This window comes from Pholcus phalangioides, unplaced genomic scaffold (assembly GCF_987345545.1).
Source record: "Pholcus phalangioides strain wild (caught in Gottingen) unplaced genomic scaffold, Ppha-v1.0 ptg000011l_1, whole genome shotgun sequence".
Classification (NCBI taxonomy): domain Eukaryota; kingdom Metazoa; phylum Arthropoda; class Arachnida; order Araneae; family Pholcidae; genus Pholcus; species Pholcus phalangioides.
In genome coordinates this window covers 32,212,118-32,237,561 of record NW_028301604.1, presented here as the reverse complement: position 1 = coordinate 32,237,561, position 25,444 = coordinate 32,212,118, and the positions used below count along the sequence as shown (strand labels likewise).

At 39.8% G+C, this 25,444-nt stretch overlaps 1 protein-coding gene across 1 annotated transcript in view; it reads right to left on the bottom strand.

The window, feature by feature from the left end:
• Positions 1-25,204, bottom strand: part of LOC149080346 (uncharacterized) — a 98,467-nt gene extending 73,263 nt beyond the window's left edge. Inside the window, exon 1 of the mRNA XM_089239479.1 lies at positions 25,073-25,204. Within this exon, the coding sequence (XP_089095605.1) occupies positions 25,073-25,139 (67 nt within the window). The 5' untranslated portion in view covers positions 25,140-25,204. The remainder of the gene's footprint in view (positions 1-25,072) is intronic.
• Positions 25,205-25,444: the final 240 nt, after the last annotated feature.

The window sequence follows — 25,444 nt, the reverse complement described above, 5'->3', positions numbered from 1 at the left end:
AAATCGGGATGTTGCAGAAACGTCTGTTTTACTGCCGTAACTGTGAAATTCGATTGCGCAGTATTTTTTTTTTTTTTTGAGACAAGGTAACTTGAGGATGTCTCAACAACGTGATTTCCCGGAATCCATGGCATGGCGTGTTATAGGCAGACTGGAATCCGGGCAAACACAACGTAGTGTCGCGGACGCTGTTGGAGTCGCCAGAAGTGTTGTTGCAAGGCTGTGGAATCGATTCCAAGAAACAGGAAATGTTAGACGTCGACCAGGGCAAGGTCGGCCACGCGCCACTACAGCAACTGATGAACGGTATGTACGGTTAACAGCCCGTCGAAACAGAACAGAGAATGCTACGCAGCTGCAAAGACGGTTGCTCTTGGCAACAGGACGAAGGGTGTCCAGCCAAACAGTACGTAATCGGCTTCATGAGGGAGGGCTCTATGCACGTAGGCCAATCGTCTGCATTCCGTTGACCCCACGCCACCATGCGGCCCGAAGAAGATGGGCTGCTGAACATCGAGATTGGGAGCAACATGATTGGAGCCAAGTGCTGTTTACAGACGAGTCCCGATTCAGTCTGGAGTGTGACACCCGACGTGTTCTGGTATGGAGGGACAGGGGCACTCGAAATAACCCCGCATTCGTTCGTGAAAGGTCACAATACAGACGAGCTGGTTGGATGGTATGGGGTGGAATCAGCATAGGCGGACGTACGAACCTGCATATCATTCGGAATGGCACTTTGACGGCCCGAAAGTATGCAGACGATATACTGCGACCTCATGTCATCCCTTACGCTGGAGCCATTGGAGATTCCTTTGTTTTCCAGGATGATAATGCCCTACCGCATAGAGCTCGTCTGGTGGAGAACATGCTTGAAGCTGAAACAATACAGCGCATGGAATGGCCAGCGTGCTCTCCTGACCTGAATCCAATCGAGCATGTTCGGACGATGCATTGCTGCGCGACCAAGGCCGCCTGTTACTGTCCGAGACTTGCAGATTGCACTTCTTGAGGAGTGGAACAGTTTTCCCCAAAGTCTGATCGATAACCTCATCGCATCCATGGCAAACAGGTGTGCAGCAGTCTTAGCTGTTCGAGGAGACCACACGCCCTATTAAAACTCATGCATCATGTGTAAACAGTACTTTTTTTATCGTTTACATGTAACCAAATTGTTGCCGTAAATCATCTTTTCATGTTTTTTCCATATTTTCAAAGAATTAAAGCTTAATTCCAAATTTTTTTATGTCTTTTTTTCTGTATTGCGCATTGATACGCGTGTACTATCCATTGTATGCCAATACGTGGCTGTCTCGCACGGTTTTCTTCACTTTTTTGCTTGCTCCCCTACTTGTTTTGAGCAGTGTAGTTGGGGTAATATTTATTCGGTGATGGTGATTAGAAGAATGGGAACAGAATATTATTATTGAAGTTATTATTATGAATATATTATTATGATCAGTTAGATCAGTGTTTCACAAAGTGGGCAATAGCACCCCTTTGGGGGCGATGAGAGAAAATTTTTTTCTGAAGGTGGGGATGGAACAAAAAGTTTGGGAAACTGGAGTGTTACCCACCTCTTTCTCATGTCGAAAGGCACACTGCAGTGAAATAGTAAATTCTTTTTGTCATCCTGTGATTTTCCAATCCAGCAATCACATGCAGAGAATGTTTGGTGCCAATATCGATTTTCTAGTCGCTATGATGGCCTGGAGTCTGGGATTTGTCAATCTTTGGCGTATAGGGACAGAGTTCGTATCCCCCTAGAAAATCCTTGAGAAAAAGTTGTTTTTTTCAAGTCTTTAAAAGTCCTTAAAAAATCGTAGCAGTCCTTGAAAACATTATAATCATTTTCAAGTGTTTTTAAGAGTGCTTGAATTTTTTTTTTACGTGAATTTCTTCCATCAATTTTTGTCTTACCCTCCCCTTAAACTATGTTCTGCTGAGATGAAAATGAGTGGAACAATAACTATGAATTACGGCAGTGTTTCCTCAAAGTGTGTGCCGTGGCTCCTGGGGCGTAGCTATTTTGTCAGCTCAGGGGCAAGGATGTAACTAGGATTTTTGCCGCCCCCACCATTTTAAAATTCGATAATGTTGAAATAGTGTTCTTTGTTTCCACTTGAAATTTTCCACCCCTTACTTTTTGCCGCCCGGGGCAGTTGTCCCCTCTGTCCCCCCCCCCCCCCCTCCAGTTCAGTACTTGGTCAAGGGCGTCGCGACAAGCTGGAGATATTGATTTGTATGCTTATTTTTTTATTTTTTGAAGTGGTTCTTTTATAAGTAAAAGTCTCTACCAAACTATATATATTCTTGGGAGCCGCAAATGAACCATGAATTCGGCAGGACTGGGCCGCTGGTAACAAAATGCGGAGAACCACTGAGTTACGGGACAATGTTCAAAACAGAATATCATTTGATCATTTTTGTCGCACCACGGCCATTTTCTGCACAAGAGGGCTAATTAGACCGGGGCCTACAATTTATTGCCGATTTCGAACGGCAGGCTTGTTTTTTATACTCATCGAGAGGTTGGTGCGCTAACCCCTCGATGGGGGACTCCCTGTGGTAGCAATTTTTTGCTGCGGTCAAGTCGCCGTTTTTTGTTGTACCCCTGTGTCAGGAAAGTTTTCTGGCAAGGACGAACCGGGTATCGAACTCGCGACACCTCTAAACATCCTTTGGTGCTTCAGGCAGTCCCGTCTTAACGCATGGGCCCACCCGGGCACGGCCCAGGGCCCCCAAGAGGAGAGGGGCCTCGCAAAAATGAGAAGTGGTTGAAATTTTCGAGAATTTTCCAGATAGGGCCTCAAAAACATCACTTGGCCCGGGGGGGCCCATGATGCTCTTGAGACGGCTCTGGCTTCAGGCAAGTATCGACCTGGGCTAACGCGCCCCTGAAAACAGAATATATGATCACGCATACCTGAGGTATTTCTCAACTTTGAAAGGTGTTACTAAAATCTGACAGAAAAACACTGCACTTAAGATCTTGCTGCGAAATTATTTCAAACTTAAATTTATGAATGGCAGTTTCATACAGGGCCGCAACTAGATGCATTGTCGGCCGGGACAAGCACAGGCACTTTTACGCCCCCTTTTTAATGTTGAAGGAGAGGTTAAAGGGTGAAATTGGCGCACCCTCTAGTCCAGCACTAGCGGTACTAGACCCCACTGCTCTCCACTAGTTGCGGCCCTGCTAAAATTTTCTACATTTTTCTTAAAACTCCTCTAGATTGTTCTACAGTAGCACTAATTCTTCTGCGCGTACGTCGCAGATTTCGGCATATTCTGCTTTGGGGATTGTATAAGAAACATTAGAATTAAGTATCATTGTAAATAATTGTCGAAAATTTATTTTATCGTAGTAATATACTAGGGAAGCAACGTAACTATACCTAAAATGAGAAGCGAACAACAGCTAGACGCGTTTCGGAACTGTATAAAGTTCCTTCAATAGCAAAGAAAAATACAAATATTTAGGATAAACATCATTTTTCGACTCTGTCTTGAACAGCGTGTAACTCTGGCTATAAGGAGTGTTTATCTTTTAATTTTTCTTTGCTACTGAAAGAAGGAACTTCATACAGTTCCGAAACGCGTCTAGCTGTTGTTCGCTTCTCATTTTGGGTATAGTTACGTTGTTTCCCTAGTATATTGTCTCACTTAAAAGGTGTTTCATTTCTATTTACTGTAGTATTTTCGAAAGAATTCATAGTTATTGTAAGTAACATCAAAATTCAGTATTATCTATATACAGGGTGTCCTGTAAGTGCTAATACGGCCTTTTATCTCGTCAACCATCCATCGTAGAGGAACGATTCTAATTCGAAAAATGCTCGAAAGGCGTTCAAAAATTACTCTGTACCAGTCTTGAGAGTTAAAATACAGTGTGTCACAAAATAAAAAATCTGAATTTTTGTACTATCCCCTGTCCTATAACTTCCAATTAGAAAGTTGTTGCCCTGTCTCTCCTGATGCCAAAAACAAATTCCATGTTTTCTTAGTGCAATATTCACAGAGATATTCAAATTCAAAACTCGGAGGAAACTTTGGGAAGAACAGCGTTAAATGCGGAATAACCATTTTACCCGCAATTAACGTTCTTTCTGAAAAAACTGATTTTTTTCAAAAGAGCTGAGCTCAATGCTTTGTTGACTTTTTGCTTTTATATAGAAACCGAACAACAAAACACAACTTTTTGTTTAAGCTTATAAATAACGCATTTTTTTAATTTTAAATCTTTATCAAAACTGGGTAATTTCAAACGAACTGCCTATTTTCAAATCTTTATTCAAAACTAATCAAAAACATCATAAGAGTGTTTGAGATTTAAGAAACAGTAATGCATGTCAATCTTAGCACGGTGTTTTGAGTAATTTTTTTGTAATAAAATTTTTCTTGATTTTAATTTTATGAAATATGATTTTATATTACAAGTTTTATATAGTTTTACATAGTTTTTAATTTTTGATTTCTGTAGGGATATTTTTACGGAAGGGGAGGGGTTTCATTTTCAATAAGGTTTCAGTTATACGATTTTTGCATTTATACGACGCTTTGTCCCGCTGTTCCGGCGGCATGATTGAAACCTCGTTTATACGGCACGTCGTATAAATGAGGTTTTGTTGTATAGGACCCGAGCCCCCCCCCCCCAACATTTTCAATAACTTTACGCCTATGATTACAGTTCTATTATCACGTTAAATATATTTTTACCAGGGGGGCAGCTCGTCATGAAGGCGGAAAGGAGCCCCCCCCCCCACACCTTCCTAGAGCCATCAGTTTAATGCCCTGAAACGCCTAAATGATGATTCAATGTATTCGAGTGTGGATGACATAAAGCATGACAAAAAAAATAAATTAAAAACACACAAAAAATTTAGTTTTACTGCAGCGTATGAACAGCCAATCATTCATTTGTTACGCAAAACTGTTCCTGCATTGAATGAACAATGAATGTTTGATTCGGCAACCCCCCTCCATCCTGAAAAAAATTTCCTGCCTGGAGCTACCACTGAATTCTACCTCGGAAATACTGTATAGCGGCACCCTGTCCTGACCTATCTCACGGCACACCTCTTCAGGAATCGCTACTCTACTCGGCACTGTTTAATTTCGAAAGTCAAAAATATCGCTTCAAATGAAACCATGGCACCAGAAGCGCACGCAGAGAAGGGACAAAGACGGCCCTTGCTCGTCCTTGGGTTATCGGAAATAGATGATTTAAAAAATTCGAAGAAAAATATCTATAATACACTGCTGGCCACCGTAAATGCAACACCCTGAAGGAAGCATGCAAATAATATGAAATTTACAACATGCATTAGCGGAGGTGAGATATGCAAATGATTAGAATTTCAGCGCAGACGCACATCACGCGCGCCTGTGGCGCCACTCGAAAGCGCTATTTAAGGCTTGGAGATTTCGACGATTTGAAGTACGGCAATTGTGTTTTTCATGTGGTTTTTTTCAAAATAACGATCAATTATGCCTCGTAGAAAACAGCGATCATCTTTTGATCAAGTATCCGGGTTCGACAGAGGAAGGATAGTGGCCTACCGAGATTGTGGATTATCTTTCAAAGAAATCGGTAGTCGTGTTAGACGAAACCAAACAACTGTAATGCGGATATGTGATTGTTGGATGCAGGAGGGTACGACGGACTGACGTGTTCGATCGCATCCACCTCAGTGCACCACTTCACGTGATGACAGGCGTATTGTGAGTATGGCAGTGACGGATCGCTCAGCCACATCACGAGCCATAGCACAGCACATTCAGGCTGTACCGCATCATCCAGTGTCTGCGCGTACCATTCGACGCCGTTTACAGCAGAGTGGTCTGTCCGCAAGACGTCCATTGCTTCGTCTACCTTTGACACAGAATCACAGATCACAATCGCGTCTCCGCCGCCAATGGTGCGATGAAAGAAGGATGTGGACGGCACAATGGAATGAAATTGTCTTTACTGACGAGTCACGCTTCTGTCTGCAACACCACGATGGTCGGATTCGAGTCTGGAGACACCGTGGAGAGAGGATGCTGAACAGCTGCGTTATGCACCGCCACACTGGTCCTGCACCGGGTATTATGGTATGGGGCGGTATTGGATATCACTCTCGCACTCCTCTAGTACGCATTGCCGGTACTTTAAAAAGCCAGCGCTACATTTCCGAGGTGTTGGAGCCAGTTGTCCTTCCTTACCTTCAGGGCTTGCCCACAGCCATATTTCAACAGGATAATGCACGACCACACGTGGCACGCATTGTCCAAAGGTTCTTCGTCAATCGCCAGATTGAATTGCTTCCCTGGCCAGCTCGCTCTCCGGATCTTTCACCGATAGAAAACATGTGGTTCATGGTTGCCCAACGATTGACCCAGATTACATCCCCAGCTGCCACACCAGATCAACTTTGGCAACGCGTGGAAGCTGCTTGGTCTGCTGTACCCCAAGAACACTTCCAAAGTCTCTTTGAATCAATGCCGATGCGTGTGGCAGCGGTGATCTCCAACAATGGCGGCTACTCTGGCTACTGATTTTGGCAGGAACCACACTTCACAGAAGTCTATAAATTTAATCATTTGATGCTTGGTCAACATGTTATCTACAAAATAAATATTGTTGCGATATCTCTTGTCTTTCTTGGTGTTGCAATTTGGGTGGCCAGCAGTGTATTTTAGTTAAATTCCTTCATCTTGAAATGCTAATTTTTTAATGTTAGTAACGCTAGATTTTCCGTAAGATACTCCCTGTATCCCCCTCCCCGCCACGGCCTCCCACATGCTGCCGCAGGACTCCCAGACCAGACTTTTCATGGGCCCCTGCAAAGAGAATTTGTTGTAAAGTGGAAAACTGGGCTCCTGGGCTGGAGCAAAGACTCCTAGATACTACTCTCTTGAGGTTCTGGAGTCTCTCTAGGAGGCTTTGGCTGGAGCCCTGTCAGCTCCGAATTCAGGGGAGCCATGATTCTCTTCACTCCTCAAGTAAATTCAAGTAATCAACTAAATTGCATGCTATTGCGATTCAGTTCTGAGCATCTGTCAGACCAGACATGGCCCGGGCTCTGTCTCAGGGATATAAGCCCCTTGACTGTGTGGGCCATGCTGGGAAGTTCTGAGCATCTAGCAAGGACGTTTTAACGAATACTTTTCTTGCGTAATACAAGCGAAAAGACTAACTACTATGCTGACGCAGTGCTTGTTCCAAAAAATAGGAAGTTTAGTTTTTATTTTGCACTAAACACAGTATTTACATTTGGGGGCACGAAAAATTCAGGTCTGGGATTCAGTGAAAGAAGCAAACCTGGAGCGGCTTGATACCAAGGTGTGGGGTCCCAGCATCAAGGGCGGCTCCTGACTAAACTGTCAATAGTGTGAGACGTAATTTTGGCTCTCTTCTGGCGAATAAGTTGCAAAATGACCCTGAGAACCCGCCGCTATATTTTTGAGCTAGGTAAAAAAAATGCTTTAAAAAATTATTTCTCTTCTACGAATCATTTACAGTTTGAATTTTATTGATACAGGTGCTAGAACCTAGTGGCTTGAACTTGAACTACCAGACAGATACCCACGTTAATATTCCTTACGGAACCTCTAACGTAAAGGGTATCTGTTGGAAAAGTAGCAACACCTTCCCCAGCCCATCAAATCCATCCACCCTACCCGATCAAACATGAGAACATTTTTTCAAAGTACATGGGGGGGGGGGACGTAAAATATATATAGTAATTTACAAAATAATGTGAAAATTAAACATTTGTGGAAGCACAATGCACGTCACAGTTCAGTATGTATGAAAAGGGTGGGGGAAAACATCAGTTATATATACTATATATCAGTTATATAACACTGGAAAACACAGAACAATGAAAAATAAACATCTGTGGTAAGCACAATGCAGGTCACAGTCCGAGAGAAAAAAAAACGGGGAACAACAGAAATGCAAATATGAAGAACACGGAAATGTAAATATGAAGAACACGAAAATGCAAATATGAAGAACACGAAAATGCAAATATGAAGAACACGAAAATGCAAATATGAAGAACACGAAAATGCAAATATGGTAAGCACAAGAAATATTCAAATCTTAAGCATCTGTGGTAAGCACAATGCACGTCACAGTCCGTTCAAGTACATATGTATATGAGGAATAGAAAATAAACATCAGTTAAATCACTATGGGAAACACAAAAAACAGTAAAAATTAAACATCTGTGGTAAGCACAATGCACGTCACAGTCCTTTCAAGTACATATGTATATGAGGAGTAGAAAATAAAAATTAGTTAAATCACTATGGGAAACAAAAAACAGTGAAAATTAAACATCTGTGGTAAGCACAATGCACGTCACAGTCCGAGAGAAGGAAAAAAATGTGAACACATTTTTACAATTTCAGCGTAGTCATTAGATTTGGGGTGTCGATGCTGATCTGGCCATCGATCTAGTCACCATGGTGAAGACAGGGATGTCTTCACCACTCTCATCAGATTCAAAGAGATCTTCTTCATTTTTGCTGTGCAGTAACGACAGATTTTCCTCTAGAAAGTTGATAAGTTTAATGATGTCAGCCCAGTTTTTAGTTTTTATTACTTGACGTTTCCAGACGTGGAAATGTTTTAGATTAATCGGGGGCTGATGGTAGGATGCAGTGCTTGGACACGACCAAATATAGTGAGGAAATGTTCCGATTTCCCCACAAGCACATAATTTATTTTTAGATATTTTAAATCTCCTTAAGTAATACGGAACAGGGCCATGCTCACTATATAGGATTGTCCTTTCTCTAATCCATGGTTGGTTGAAGATTTTGGTCTTATTTATGATTTGGAAGACCTTTCTGCCCCGTTGTTCACCATCAATCCATCTGGACTGCCAAGTTTCTTTCGCTACACAAAGTATCTTGTGTTTGGCATGAGACCAGGGAGGAAAAACATCAGAGTTCATATTTTCTGATGAAGTAGCTGTTTTAGCAAGTGCGTCTGCTAATTCATTCCCTTGATTACCCACATGGGCCCTGGTCCATGAGATGAAAGTGTTGGGCTTGTCAATTAGATTTGCTCTGATTTGTCGTACAAGTCGGGTGGGGGAAAAATTATTTCTAAGCGCGAGAATACTGGAAAGACTGTCGGATATAATCTGAATAGGTTCGTTCTCATGTAGTATATGGAGAATTGCCTGATGAATAGCAAACAATTCTGCCTGGAAAACAGAGTTGAAGTCTTGGAGCCTTTGTGACCATTCGTGTATGATGACGTTGTTGCGAAAGACGACAAAAGCCGAAGCAACTCCATTAGAAGTTTTCGAGCCATCCGTATATATTTTGATGGCAGTTGGAATGTCTTTTTCTTCAGTGATGAGCTGATTATCTTGAAGATCTATGGCTGGATGATGAGGCCATGAGGTTATTTTTTCTTCGTATGCAGATGCTAGTAGACTGAAATCGTTACATATGACATTGTGTCTTAATAGAAGGAGTCGGCTTCTTTTCGATATAACTTCTATTTGAAGGTCCAAAGGTAAATTTCCAGTGGAAAGTTGTAACACATTAGTTGGCGTAGTATTATATGCACCTGTTACAAAAAGTAAGTATTGCCTTTGAGCTGTCAGCATCTTGCGTTTCATTCTGCAGGTGGGGTTTGCAAACCAAATACTCGATCCATAGGATAATTGGGGGATGATAATGGTTCGATAATAGATATTTCTGAATAGCCTGTTAATACCCCACTTGCTGCCCCAATCCTATAGAAAGACTGGAGTGTTTTATGAGCTTTAAGTACTTGTTGGTCAATGTGGTAGATCCAGTTAAATTTTTCGTCAAAATTGATTCCCAGATATTTAAAGTTCCGTGTTCTTTTGATGTGTTGGTTATCATATTGGATTTTCAGGCGTCCTTTCTTTCTATAAGGCCAGAAATATGCAATCTTGTTCGTTTGAAGTTGCAGGTGATTAATTTCAAGCCATTCTTCTATTTCTTTTAGACATCGGGTGGCAATTTCATTGATGGATTTTGATGTGTTGCTTGATGCTATAAGAATGATATCATCAGCATATGCTTGTAGGCATACATCGTCTGGCCATTGATGTTTGAGAAGGTCGTTAATAATAACATTCCAAAAAAAAGGACCACTACAGGAGCCCTGAGGGCATCCCTGTTTCTGTGTCTTTGTTGCAGGCCCTCTATCTGTCATGATAGATATACTTCTTTTTTCTAAAATACTTAAAGTGCTTTTAAGTAAATTATCAGGTATTGTTGAAATTGACGATAGCCTATTATATATGAGCTCATGGCGAAGATTATCGAATGCTGACTTGATATCGAGAAGGATCACAGCAGAGAAATTACTCTTTTCTTTTTGTCGTTTCAATTCTTGCATCATGTTGTCTATTGCTTTTTCTGTCGATTTCCCTTTTCTAAATCCAAACTGTAGCGGATGGAACCAATTCTGTTTGTTTAAGAAATAATCCATTCTATTTATGAGTATACGTTCAAATATCTTCCCAGCATTCGATAATAATGTTATGGGTCTGTAAGAGTCAAGGTCTTCGGGCTTCCTCCCTTGTTTCAGAAATAATAATAGCATGCCATTTTTGAAATGTTCCGGAAAGGTTCCAATGTCCAGGCATTTATTGAACAAGATATAGAATAGAGAAGGGAACTGACAATGAAGTTTTTTGATAGTTCTGTTACAAATTCCATCCATACCTGGTGCCTTTCTATTGTTTAACTTGTTAATGATTCTTGTTATCTCCATGTGTGTGATAGTCTTATCTCTTGTGTGCAGTGGAATGTCACGAGATTGGAGATCGGTGTTCCGGATCGGATCTGGATAAATAAGATTTAATTGACGTCCAGCTGCTTGCACAATATCTATTTTTTGGTTTTCTTGCAAATGAAGAAGGAGCTGCGGCGGGAAATATTTGTTGTTCTTCGTTGTTTTAAAGCAATTCCCGTAAGGTTCTTTCATTCGGCTGCAATATTCATACCATTGTTTTTTCTTAGTGCTTCTAATTAGTTTCTTGAAAATAGCACGCTTTTTCTTAAATTCTAGTATATATCCTGGTCTGTCATCTTCTTTTACGTAATTTATTTTTCTTTCCATTGCACGAAGTTTCCGCTTTTCTTTAGTCAAATGTTCATTCCACCATGATAATTTGGAAATAGTTTTGGGAACTTTTAAAGTGAAAGTATTACTGCATGCAGTCGTTAAAAGATCCAAAATTTTCTCTACTAAGGTTAGTGATCCTTGATTATTATATGTATCTTGGTGTTTCAGCTCGTTCAATAAATTGTTCAGAGGTTCTTGCAGCTTTTTGCAAAGCAACCTTAATTTTCTCTCTGTTACGTGATATCGAGGATAAGATGAAACACAAATGCTCTCAGAAATGCTGATTCGAATGTACTTGTGTTGGCCCAAGGTGTCTTTGTCGCTTATTTCCCACGAAGTAGAAGCCGAAAGCGTTGGAGAATTGCAGAAGGAAAGATCAGGTCATCCTTTAGACTTTCCGTGCACATACGTTGGAGTTTGTAGATCTTGATTGAGTAGTATGAGATGATTCTTTTGTAGAAATTGTAAAATTGTTCTTCCTCTGGAATCTTCATCTCTGTAGCCCCATAACGAGTGATGACCATTCAGATCCGATCCAATCAATATAGGTATATTTTTGTTGCTCTTTATTGTTCTTTCAATTTCATCAATTGTAGAAGATAAGTTTTCGTACGGAGAAGAGTATGCCGAGATGATAATGAGATCACTGTTATTCAGACATACTCTAACAGCTGTGGTGGAAGTTGTATTGCATACTGTGGCTGGATGAATGTTGGAATTTGTACATACTATTGCAGCTTTATTGTTGGTGGATGACCATCTATTCCAGTGCGGTGGAAGACCGTGCAGTTGTCCGTTTTTGGTGCACGGCTCTTGCAGCATTATGAAATCAATTCCTTCTTTTCCGGCCATTGTTACGAACGATTCGGTTGTGTCCAGTGCACGGTCAGCGTTATACTGTAAAAGTTTGATGGGCCCCTTAAGACTTTGCTGAGACATAGTTTTAGTGTGCAGTAGATAAATTTTAGCTTGAAATTGTTTTTTATTCAGGATTAATTTGAATTCAGTGAAATTGCGTTTTTAGACACACTGATTTCGATGATGCGTGCCCTTCTTTTTTCTAAAATTTATATCTTATGTCGCTGGTTATTTCTAAGTGAAGTTTAAGTTTGAAGTTATTGGTCACCTCCGAACTTATAATTTTCGCTGCTAATGGATCTGTGCAAGTCAGTACGAGTTGATTTCCATTTGCATCTGTTTTAATAATGTATTCATGCAGGTTACTGTATGTCAGTTGTTCTTCCAAATCATGTACGACTCTATTGATGTCACCATGATCAAGGATGTTGAAAGTTAGTCGAGTTCTGTTTATGTCCATATTGCGAAAATTTGTAGTGCGATTCCATCCTGTTCGCTGCTTGGCCAAACTTGCATTTTGTTGGCGATTATACAATACACTACCAGATCCAAACCTGAAAATTGGCGGGTGATTATTCACAGGGTTTGGGTTATTCTGAAGGTATGTAGTGAAATTCTTAGGTTGTGAGATGAGTCGAGGATTCTTTTCCTGGAAAATCTTTTTATCATGAGTCCAATGTTGTGGGTGACCAGAAATATTCTTCTCCGGACAAATGACATATATTGTTTGTCTCAATAAGTGATTGTTGAGAATAAATTTTCTTATTTTGAGACAATCCTGAATGGTATAGCAGTCAATTGCCGTGCCATTTTTTATATGTCTGATGGCATGGATATTGTTTTCAAATTTCTTTATTATAATTGGACCGGTGGTATCAAATTGTTTCGAGTTGGATTTTTTATTTTTGTATAATAATACTGTATGTATTCGTTGTTTTAGATTCTTTTGGTTCCTCCTATAAGTGACTTTTTGAAAGGGCAAGGTATTACAATCTAACTCGTCTACAATGACATATGAAGGTGCACTGTCATCTTCGTTTTCATTATGTGAGGTTAACGAATTGGTTTTTTGTGTTAAAGGAGAAGAAATTCTTGGACATGGAACTTGTATCATCTTGTCTTTCCTAGTTGCCAAAGTTGTGTCGCTAGTTGTAGAGTTTTTTTCTGGAGTATTTGTTTTCTTCTCAACATTGTCCGAAGTCTGAGTAGAAGCATCTTTTAAATCATTATGGGAGCTAAGAGCCCATAAATTGACAATTTCCAACAATTTTTCCGCTTTTTTCCGCATTTGAGTTGGAATTCCGAATTTAAACGTCTTGCCTTCGCCTGTGGAATGTCTTATGATTTGTATGATCTCCTGGAAGATGTCCTGGATGTTCAAGACATTATTCTTGTAACGCTCTGTAGCAATGATTTCCATCCAGTCTTGTTCAGAGTACTCATGTGATGTGGAGGCTATGGGATCATTTTTATTTTTTTCTTTGCTCCCATTAGAATTTGTTGGTTTTCTTTTCAATGGGTCGGATAGTTTACCTTTAACAGCAGGTCTATTGGTCTTTTTGCTGATTTTCTTCTTTGTATGTTCATTATTGTCTTTGTCACCTGGATTCTGTTTAGTTTTTGCCCTGTTGGTATTCAGGAACTTTTCAGGACTTTTAAGGTCACGAATAATGGTGCCGTTCTCTGGATCCTGTTTGTCAGATACAACTCGTGGATTTGAATTTTCCGTTGACTTATCAATATCATCTTCGCCTCCCAGCTTATTTCCATCATTAATGTATTTATCATTATTGTTTCCAAATGGTGAGATCATGTAGAATTTGGATGGAATGACATCAGTAGGAGTAAAAACAAATGTCTGTGATCCTAATAACAATCTGGTGTTCTGTTTCTCTGACTCAGTTGTCTGTGATCCTAATAACAATCTGGTATTCTGTTTCTCTGACTCAGTTGTCTGTGCTACTATTTCCGCTTGCAAAGGTACGTGGTTGGAGACCGATGCCGGGGACGATGACTGTGCATTAGTACCTCCTTCATTATTGAGCTTATATGCATCAGTTAATTCTACATGATGTCTTTTCTCTTCCATTGATAGCTCGGTGATAATGTCCATGATTAAGTTGTTGATTTCTCCATTGTTGTTTGGAGTAGAATGGTGATCATTCGAAAGTCCAACAATACCAGAGAATATATCTGATACAAGAAAACTTGGAGAGTCCAAAAGGTGATCATCAACATTTTCATCAGTTTGAGCTTCCACCCCAGAAATTTCATCTTGTATCTTCAGTTCAGGGTGTATAATAGAGTCGGTATTGAAATTTTGACCATCAGCAAGTGGGTCCTTTTGCTCAGATGTTGTCTCTGTTTTAAAAGAGCCTTCTGTTGTCTCTGTTTTAAGAGAGCCTTCTGTTGTCTCGGTTTCAAATATGGACGACGTAGGTGACATCATTTCAATACGGGAACTATTGGAACACTCCGTCGATCTTTTATCAAGATATTCCGTCATTGAGTCTTGTATTACCTGTTGTTGCAGGTAGGATCTAAGATAATATATTGACTTCCTCCCCATTTTTACTAATGATGCCTCGTTGTAATTACAATCCAAGTCCAGTGAGACATCAAATTCTGTGTGGTTTTTCATAATTTTCTTTGAAGGTGGGTGTTAAATAAAAAAATAGTTTCAAAAATATACGAAGAACACTTTTTTTTTTTTTTTTATAAATTTTTCAAATTTTGCAATTTATGAAATGTAAAATTGGATGTCAATCATTCTATATATACATATAAGTTAGTATGCAAATTTTTTGCTTTTCTTCACCACCAATATATAAATTGTCACATCCAACCCGGTAACCCGCGAAATTGACAAAAATTACTGAGCTGCAAACACAGAAAATTATAGGATATGAAAGTAATGTGCAAATTAATTAAAGACCGTTACAAAACGAACAAATGAAATCGAGCCAACAGTTTTCAGGATAGTAATGTCGGTGGCAACAATTTTGTACTTTAGCTAGGGCAGATCATTGATATAACCACAAATACAAATTTTCCAAAATATTGTATGGCAGACAATAATACCAGGGGCAAAAAACAAGAGGAACATGTTGCATTGGGCTTCTATTAATTACAGCAATTTATATTTGATATAATTTTGAACTCAACTGGCAGTTTAGCTTTTGTTTACATTTTCAACCATAGAGGTCGCCCATGATCGTTGTCGCCGAGAAGTTTTTTTTTCCTTTTTTGGAAGGGGGGGGGGAAGACACAGGCACATTCACAGTTACTATGTTGACAGTTATTTTTCAATTATGTTTAAATGAAATCCGGAGGCGTATTATTCATTTTCGATGAAAGTTTGAAGAAACTCACCCAATGTTTTTTCTCTTTCCAATCTCTTTCTTTCAACTCAGACCCAACGGTGACCGTTAAAACTTCGCCACGGTGGAACAGCAACAACTTTTGAATTTGTAGACAGATTCCCTCAAACAAACACCAGAATACTCCTCACACATTCTTACGTACATTACCTACATTTTATTGCACAATTTTTTAGTATAAACTATTAAATAATCAACAAAAGCACAGAGCGCTGAAAACGGTGACTGACGATGACGACTCTAGATGGCGCTCATCAACCTAGTGGCTGAAACCATTTCAACTCCTTCCCCCAAATAAATTTTGTGAGGGGGGCTGAGCGCCAACAATAATTAATGAATATAAAATGTAACGCAACGTTTGCCCCTTTCCCAGTGTACGGGCTCGGGACCGGACGATTGGCAACTTCCACTCCCCTTAATGTTTTCTTTATGTTGGTGTCTCTGACTGACAAAATATTTTTTCCGAGTTTTTCTGCTAGAATTCTTCTCTTTTTTTTATTAAGCACCAAAGCCGCCCCTGCCCAGCATGAAACCTTTTTCTATCTATTAATATAAAGTTTTTACATAAAGGATTTTAAATGGCAGTGGTTTTCAAAGTGCGCCTCGAGGTTCCTAGGGGTGTCACTGCGAGTTTGCAACATTGATGCGTGTCAGTTCCGTGCTCTAATTTTTCATTCTTTCTCTGAACTGTTCTAGAAGGCCGCGGAGAAACGATGGCTAGGAAAAAGAGGGTTGACAAAACTTCGAGAACCACTTGAATCTAGAATTCTTGCTTACCTAGTTGCTTCAAAAAGATGGTCCAAACATCCAGAAGAAGTCTTATCTTTAACAGTTTAAAGGAAATGAACGGCATAAATGTCGAAGCCACTCTGTCAAGATCACATAAGAAAATTACCCCATATATCCGCCGTCACAAACAAGGAGACAAATTTTTCTAAAAAAAACAGCATTCTCTTCGGGCATTTACTTGGTCCTCTGAAACTATGTGTGTCTGGATCTACCCGTCAATGCAGAATTTCATTTATTGTAATAAAATACGTTTTTACCCTTGAGGCAAAGGAGGGACGCCTGCTGAGACACAATCTGAAAAAAAAGGATGTATGCTCTTTCTTTCTCTACGAAAATACCCTTCCTAGGTGCCTGGCCATGCAATTAACTACTGGACACGTGTATAGATAAAACAAACCGAAAGAATAAGACTAGTATAGGATGAAAAAAAAATTTTTTTGTTAGGTTTTTTACGAAAGCAATCAGTAAATGGTTTCCGTTCTAAACTGTGGGTGCTCAAGCAGCCATAGCACCCCCGGGTTCCGATACCACTGCTGAAACATATGGTGTCTCCCATCCCTTGGGCAAAAACCGGGAATCTTTGACACAAGCAAAAATTGTGAGAAGAAGGGTGAGCCCTCTGTATCTTCCTTTATCGGTGCCTTTAAAGGTTATATCAGTTGTTTTGAAAGCAGAGGCTCCAGCAAGATTCAAGACGCATTATGAGGGGAAAAAATAGGCAGTTCTTTTTTTCTTTTCAATTTTTTTCCACGTTCGGTATTTGCGAAAAAAATTAAAAATCTATGTATGAGATTTTTATTTCTGAATCAATTCTGTGGGTGCTCTGCCCCATTCTACAAGAGTGTGGGTGCTCGAGCACCCACAGCACCCCCGGCTCCGACGCCACTGGCAACACCAATCATTTTTTACTTCCAGCGTCCCTGTTGCCGAATCTAGCATGGTAATAGCAAAAGCCGGTTGTTTGTGGTGAGGGAGTGAAACGACGATAAGGAGATCTGAATCCTTCTATTCTATCTATATTCTATCTATATCTATATTCTATCTATATCTATATTCTATCTAATCTATATATTCTAGAAACCTTGATCTGAATCTCCGTCTAGTATAGTTTGTTTCTCTCTCTCTAGACAAGCGGTCGAGTTTTTTGCTAAGAGAAGCTATCGCCGCTTTCATGGCGCACTCATTTCTGTGAGAGGGGAGGGATTATCGGGTTCAACGTTGTTGACATGTAGCTGCGGGGTCCCTGTGCGTTCCGCTCTCCCCATGGCATAGATGCTTTTGTTGCATGTGTCTTTACTAACTTCTATTATTTTGTCGGCCATTTTCGCTAATGTATCTAAGCTCTCTGAGCTGACTGATAGGATGGCCTGTGTTTCTGATGGCATACGTTGGAACCATAGAGTTTTTGGAAAATCGTCACTTACAGATTTGCCGGCCAAATCTCTCATTTCCCTTAATAGGTGTGAAGGTCTTTTGTCCCCCAACTGTAGTTCGGACAACAACTTGCGTACTTGACAAGTGAAATCAGAGAATTCTTCGATTATCCGTTGTTTAAGGGTCTCATACTTGTTTGTTTCGGGTGGGTTCAATAAAATATCTGAAACGGAAGCGAGCGTTTCTGGATCAATCACGTTATTGTATTTGGTAGCGTCGTTAGTTACGGCGGATATTGAAAAACAACTTTCCACTTGAATGAACCAGAACTTGAACCATATGGGCGGGAGTTTCAAGGCATAGCGACAAATTTGTGAGTTTTCAGGTGATGGGTCAGGTGGCGAAGGGTTAGGAGAGTCATCGCTAGACATTTTTGGATACAGACTATTATGCGAATCTAGTTATATAATGCCATGCGAAAATAAAAATATTTGTTATCCCCTGACCAAACAAAATAGAGCGATCACAAAAAGGTCCTACCCTGATCCTAATGGCATCGGCGGTGCTGCACGTATTGGGCTTCGGCTGAGTAGATTCTTCATCTTTATGTCACCAGAAGGTTGCGTCGGTCTTGGTCACCACTATAACTATCCGCTTTTAATGTATCATAGACAACACAACTTATCGAATCAGCATTATGCTCCGGACTGTCGAGTCACAAAACATCTTCTCGCGCGTCCCCGCGCTCGGCGACTGTTGGCCACAGTCTTTGGTGAGCCGCCGCAACCTTAACCTGCGTATGAATACTAAATACAATACATTGTACACGTGCGTGTTAAATATTATGCTTTGTTTGATCCGGCCCACACAATGCCTCCTCAGTCGTTGGCAGGAGAGAGAGAGAGAGAGAGAGAGAGAGACAGAAAAAGGTCACATGACAAACAAATATTCCTAAAATAGCTTGTCGTTCAACTGGACATCAGCCATGTTGAATGCCCATTTTAGCACATCAAGAATAACTCGTAAAATAAAAAATAATTTACCGATTCGAAATATGAATATTTATGCTGATAAAGAGTCATCATTGTTTACAAAATAGTTAAACCTTTTTTTTTCCTTCAAATGAACAGTTTTGTCGCTCCGCCCATTTCCTCTGGAATAAATCGTTTGAAGGCTACGTCCTAAAATTTATCACACTTATTGATTCAGCGTGTAACATGAATTTGAATCCTCAACATAAATGTTATAATAGAAGAATATAATGTCAAATGCAAAATTTTTACATTCTCGTCTGAAAAAAAACCTTGCTTTAAAATTTTTCAAAAGCATATTTACATGATGCAGGGAAAAAAAGCAGAGCTCCAAATAAGAAATAATGATCAAATAATAACCGTGAATTTGCCTGCAAAATATTCCGTTTATTAATTCGAAAATAATTCGGTGCTGTAATGAAAAAGCATGAAGTATATTTCGGTTGAAGAAAAAAAACATGGTTAATAAAATCTAATTAGCTATGAAGTATTGTAGTTATTTTTTCCTCGAATATTTTTTATTTCACGGTTATACATGTTAAAGCACATACTAAAATTCTGTTGCAAAAATTTACTCCAATTTTGCAATGCAAGCTAGGCACTTTTTTGATATCTTTCGTGCTTTCATAATAAAGCAGAATGTGGGAAATACGTCTGTCCAGTTTAGCGGCCCTTGCGCATCTACACTGAAGAGCCAAAAAAACTGGTTCACCTGCCTAATATCGTGTAGGGCCCCCGCGAGCACGCAGAAGTGCCGCAACACGACGTGGCATGGACTCGACTAATGTCTGAAGCAGTGCTGGAGGTAATTGACACTATGAATCCTGCAGGGCTTTCCATAAATCCGTAGGAGTAAGAGGGGGTGGAGATCTCTTCTGAACAGCACGTTGCAAGGCATCCCAGATATGTTCAATAATGTTCATGTCTGGAGATTTTGGTGGCCAGCGGAAGTGTCTAAAGTCAAAAAAGTGTTCCTGGAGCCACTTTGTAGCAATTCTGGACGTGTGGGATGTCGCATTGTCCTGCTGAAATTGTCCAAGTCTGTCGGAATGCACAATGGGCATGAATGGGTGCAGGTGATCAGACAGGATGAAAAAAAAAGAAGATATTTAAGAAAAGGCTTGATTGTGCGGAAATGTGTCCAAAATCTCCCCTATGCGGAAAAGCACCGTGCGGATCTGCCGCCAAACCATGCTATGGATATTGTCGTAAGCGGATACAGGATCTTCGAACGGGAAAGGGGGGGGAGACCTATTGTGAACACAGCGGGGGAGAATTATTCACCTCCAACCTTTTTGCTCGGGGCGGTCTTAGGGCAGTGCGACCGGTGCAATTGCACCGGGCGCCAAATGAGAAGGGGCACCGAAACGCGTTAAATATACATTACTAGAAAAATATCTTTAAGATACGTATTTATAAAAAAATAACTATGAAATATACATGAAAAATGACCGAGATGAGAATTTAAAAAAAAAAAAAAAAGGTTTGAGTGTATATAATAATATTACGGTTATTTTTTTCGAAAAGAAAATAATCGATGGGCAGTGCACCTATATACGTACAGTACATAGCGATTTTGGTCATATAAAATTACACACACTCTCTTCAGCTCTTTCCGTTTGCCCCTGCAGGAGATTTTGGGGGGAAAGACGAAATTTCTTTCTTTTTTGTTGTGCTCTAAAAAATAATGGAGGAATCGCCCTCGGACACCCAATTTTTCTACTAACGAGAGCAAAAGTGTTTTCCTGTGTTGTGAGGAGTATTACAGGAATTGAAGGTGTCTTCTGATGAGGGAAAGATTTTGAGCCAGAGGCCTTTCATGCCCCTTTTTTCCCGATTTGTATTAAAAACGCAGAATCGAATCGCCAATAAAGTACAGTATTTCGAGAGAAAAAAAACAAAAAACCATTTAAGAAAAAAGGAATAAATTAAAAACTATGATTAGCTGACCATTTTAAATAGGGAACCTGCACTTGGGCCTCGTTCCTACTTGTCAAACGAGGAGAAATAAAAATGTTCTCACACGAGAAAACCCATGCACTTTAGCGCCCCCGATCACTGGCCAGTCTCCCGACTCGCCAGACTTTCCTATTAGTTCAACCAGGGGCAGCCGGTGGCACTGGGTATGCTCTAAAAGGGCATCAAATCTCTAGGACCACCTGGGGACCTACGACACCTACTATAACATTGCTCGGGTAATACTACACTTCACAATTCACCTACGCCTGGAAATGGGCACACAAGCAAAGCGTTGGTGCTTCACTCTGAACAACCCTACGCACAGGACCACCCGGGGGTTTGGCTTGACGATTGCGAGAGTTTCATGTGGCAGGTAGAGCAAAATGAGTCCGGTACCTTTCATTATCAAGGATATGCTATCTTCTATAGAAAAAAAAAGACTAAGCCAGCTTAAGATTATGCATACCGGGTGTCACTAGTAAGTGATGCGTGGAACATTGGAAGATAAAGTTTCTTACTGCTCCAAGGAAGAAACTAGCGTATCACCAGTTTACACACTGGGTGTTCCTGAAAAGTATAACACTATGATCGAAGTACAGCAACGTATGCAGTCCGGGTACACTCTCGAAGATATCTACGATAAATTCTTTAGCGTAAGCGCTAGATTTCATACTTTCTTTCAAAGATATCCTATGCTATATGAAACCCCCAGAGACTTCCAGACAGCCTGTCTGGTATTCTGGGAACCCCCTAGTACCGGGAAATCAGCACAAGCAGCACTCAACTATCCTCACGCCTATCACGAGATTACATTAAAAAACCACTCAGAAAAACTACTTGGCATGGGGGCCTATGATGCTCTTAAAACGGCCCTGCCCCTTCCCCAGGGCCATAGCGTGCTTTCTCGGGGGCAGTCTTTTCTTGGTTTCTCCTTCAAATGGTTATGCTCAGAAAAAGGAGGAGTTACAAGCCCCCCATTCGGCTCGTTGCACCGCCCAAGTTGCCTCAGATTAGTTACGGGCCTGCCCAAGTTGCAGGGCCCGGTGCTTTAGCTGGTGTTTGCCTGCCCCTTCTGTTTCTTAGTACTGGGTCTGAAATGGATAATTTCAAATGAAGTTCATGAGTTTTATAAATATGAAAGAAAAAATAATACAGAAATATCACTTTAATTTAACCACTTTTATTATCATCTTAGCCCGTGCGTGCACTATACGAATTTTACCATGAAACTCAATTAAAGTAAGCATGAAGAAGATAGATCCTTTGTGATGAGTACCCTGCATAAATGTGTGACGTTTTCCTTTTTTAATGTTTTTAAATCTCTTAATTAAATCCAACAAGTTGGGTTTTTATGCTTGTTTACAAGTTAAATAGCAGTAATCCCATGCTAGGAAGAAAGCTTCTCCGACTTCTTTGTCACTTAATTTCCAACCAAGAGGTGTGGGGGGGGGGGGACAATCACCACACCAAGAGTCTGATAACATGGTAGAATGAATCTGTCCCGTATTTTACGGGACAGTAATGACTAGCAAAAAATGCCTCCTCTGACACATCACTCTGGATTCACGCCTGAAGGGGGGGGCCGCTGACTACTATTTTTGCACCGGGCGCCACCAGGTCTATTCTATCTATTCCTGCTTCTGTCTATTGAAGAATTTACTTCTTGTAGTACAATGCGTAGACAAAAGTTCGTAAGATATTGTACTGCACCTACTGTGCAAGCCTCAGAAAGAAGCGTCGTGATTTGCGGTTTTTCTGTTGTTCTGATCTAGGGTAAAAATGAAAGTGAATATATATTTTAGCATATATAAATAATGATGTATTCACCCATTAAAGGTTGTTTTCTTATATATTTGTTTGAAATTTATGAGAATTAGTTGAAAAAGCACGAATCAAAGATGATTTCAGTGGCACAATTTCATGAGGATACAACCCCCTTATAACTTCAGTTCGTTTACGGTAGGGAAGAAAAGAAGGGAGGAAGGAGACAGGAAGAAAAACAGAAAAAGAAAGACAAGAAGACCTTTGTTTTCCCAAGTGCGGAAATGGACTGTGCGGAATCATCCCTAAATTCCCCATGTGCGGAACTGTCGATTTTTTCCTCACTCATCAGCGCCCCTTAGTTTATGGCCCTAGTTAAGTGTTCCTTTTTCCATTGAGAATAATTACGTAATACCCACCAATACCTTCTTTCTTGCCTTTCCTCTTTCTGCAACCTCTTTAATACTTAAAAACTCATCCTTTTTGTCCTTTTCGCCTAACCCCCTGCAAGTGGCTGAGAGAGAAAATTTTATGGCTTTACGACACCCAATTTGGTGCCATATTTTCTGGGAAAGTTTTTCGTTCACAACTGACTCCCTGTTTTTTAAAGGGGCTTACACACGCTGAGTTATACCTGCACAGTCATAATTGCGCCGGCATAACTTAACGGTTCTATGCATCCACACTACTCAGTTATACCTGTGCAGGCGAAGCCTCTGGAACCGGTTCTAGGCGTTCTGTGGGGGATATTTTCATTTTTCGCGGTCTTTTGATCTGTTCGGATTTTTTCACAGTCTATAAAGTTCGGAATTTTCTAGTATGATTTCCACAGATGATGCTTTGGGTGTAGTTGTATTGATTATGGCACTGAAAGTTATTAACTCAAAAAAAAAAAAGGGGTAACGTGGTGCAAAGATTGGTTAAAAAAAGGGCAACAATATTCGCACGTTAAATTATTACAGGAATTGAGATTTGCACCAGAAGATTGGAATAATTTTCTCAGAATGGATCAAGATACCTACTCAAAGCTACTGACTTCGGTGACTCCATTAATAGTGTAATGAATATGTCATTATTCGAGCCATTTCCCCCCCCCCCCCAAAGGTGAGGCTGGGATCAGGATTCTGGTTTCAGAGCCCGAGACGATTCCCACCATTCTTTTTTCCCACGTTAAAAAATTCACTGCAGTGGCGGCACGGCAAAGAAAATAGCCTCTATGCCCTGCGGCAGGATGTGAGTGGGGAGAGGCACGGGGGTGACACCCAAGAGCCGCGACGCACACTTTGAGCAATACTGCTGCAATGGAAGATGTGTTGAATCTACGTCATAAAGTACAATAATGTATTTTTTTCCTTCAAAATTTTGATGTTACTAAATTATAATTATATCAATCGTATCTCTCTCAAAGAATTTTTTGATTGTTTTCTTACGTTTAACTAGCGTAATTTCATCTGAATTTTTTTCTTTCAATTTTTGAGCTGAAAGTTGAAATTAGTTGCAATCTGACGAAATGTGTTCAAAAAATAAACTCAATGAGATTCATTAAGAATTACATGTAAAAGAAAATAATAAATTGCAGTGATTTTTGTCCTGTTGATGCTTGCTGGTTTTCGGTCAAGAAAGGAGTAGGAATCCTGCGTTTGAAATTGCAAACAATTGCAAACATTAACTGACTCGTATAAACACCTGCTTGATTTCTAGGAATCTTGATTTCTAAAGGAACTACATGTGAAAGAATACTAAAATAATCTGACATTACGGAGTCCCTAAAATCTCGAAGAACCCTGGTCAATCTCCTCTTCTCTAAATAATCAATAAACAATTAATAGTCATAGCACATTATCTGAATACAGAGTTTGTGTGTTTCGGTGCATAATTTCGGGCAAATTTATTGAAAAGAGTGATTTCAGAAACAAATTTTCTTTTTTCGTCGAAAACTTAAAAACTTCATCCGTCACATCAGACATCTCTGCTTCCAAACCTATATCCTTCCTGTACTCTCATATGCCTATGAAATCTGGGACCCCCATTTTCTCTCCCTAGTTTCTTTCCTGGAACAATACCGATTGGAACAACCTCACACCAAACATTTTTGATTGTACAACAGTTTCCGATTTCCTTTGTAACATCAACCGTCTCTTCTATCAAACTATAATATAGGCCTCGGCCAAGCAATATTGAATAAATAAATAAATTAGTATATTTCGTAAATTAGAACATCGTAGTGACACCATTCTAAACGTCTTATTTTATTACTGATCTCTAATGGGTTTATATTTTAAAAGAGGTTTGCTTATACAAACATCGTACAGCATTTTAAAGAAAGTTACAATTTTTCTTATTATGTTATCTTGAAATTAATATAAATGGATTGAAAAAAAAAACTGGTTCCTAAATTCATGTTTGTTCTCTGTGAAGATCTTTCGGGTAACATTCAAAATACTAGAAATACAAATGAAAGGCTGCAACAAGCAAAATACCAAACGAGATGGCTAATAAAAAGATGCCCGTAACAAATATGAATGTCATACATCTCTAAAATACCGCAACCCCCCCCCTTAAAAATTCACTTATAAAAACTATATATACATTATAAAATATATCACAATGCTCACATAAAAAATATTTATGGCTGTCTTATCTAAGTAGAAAAGTTGCAGCTTTCCTCTGTGGGTGGATTTAAAACCCAGGACCCCTGACCACTTTCCATATATGGCATGACTTACCAACCCACCACAACATCACATCTTTAGTTACAATTACGTATATTTTTGAATATATTCACCGAAAGAATTTAATTTGCTTACCTTCTGCATCCCATGAACAAAAATAAAGAATAAAAATCAATCCTGGTGTTATATGAAAGGAAAACATACTGTTAAATGAAAAAAATATGTCCAGCGGTTATACAGAATGTTTTCAGACTTCCTAGATATGTGAGAGTGACTTTGCAGAACGTATACAACAATATGTCACCTATTAATTTTGTTTTGTGTTTGTTGGTTGCTAGGTGACGGTCTCACTCAATGATTTCGAGATTGATTATGATTATTAAAGATATCTTGATGTGAATCAGACTTCACCTTCTATCATATCTGGTATTCAAGGGTGGACCACAGCAATTATACAAAAAGGCTTGAGAAGAAAGACAAAGTGAGAAATCAAAATCACAAAAAAAA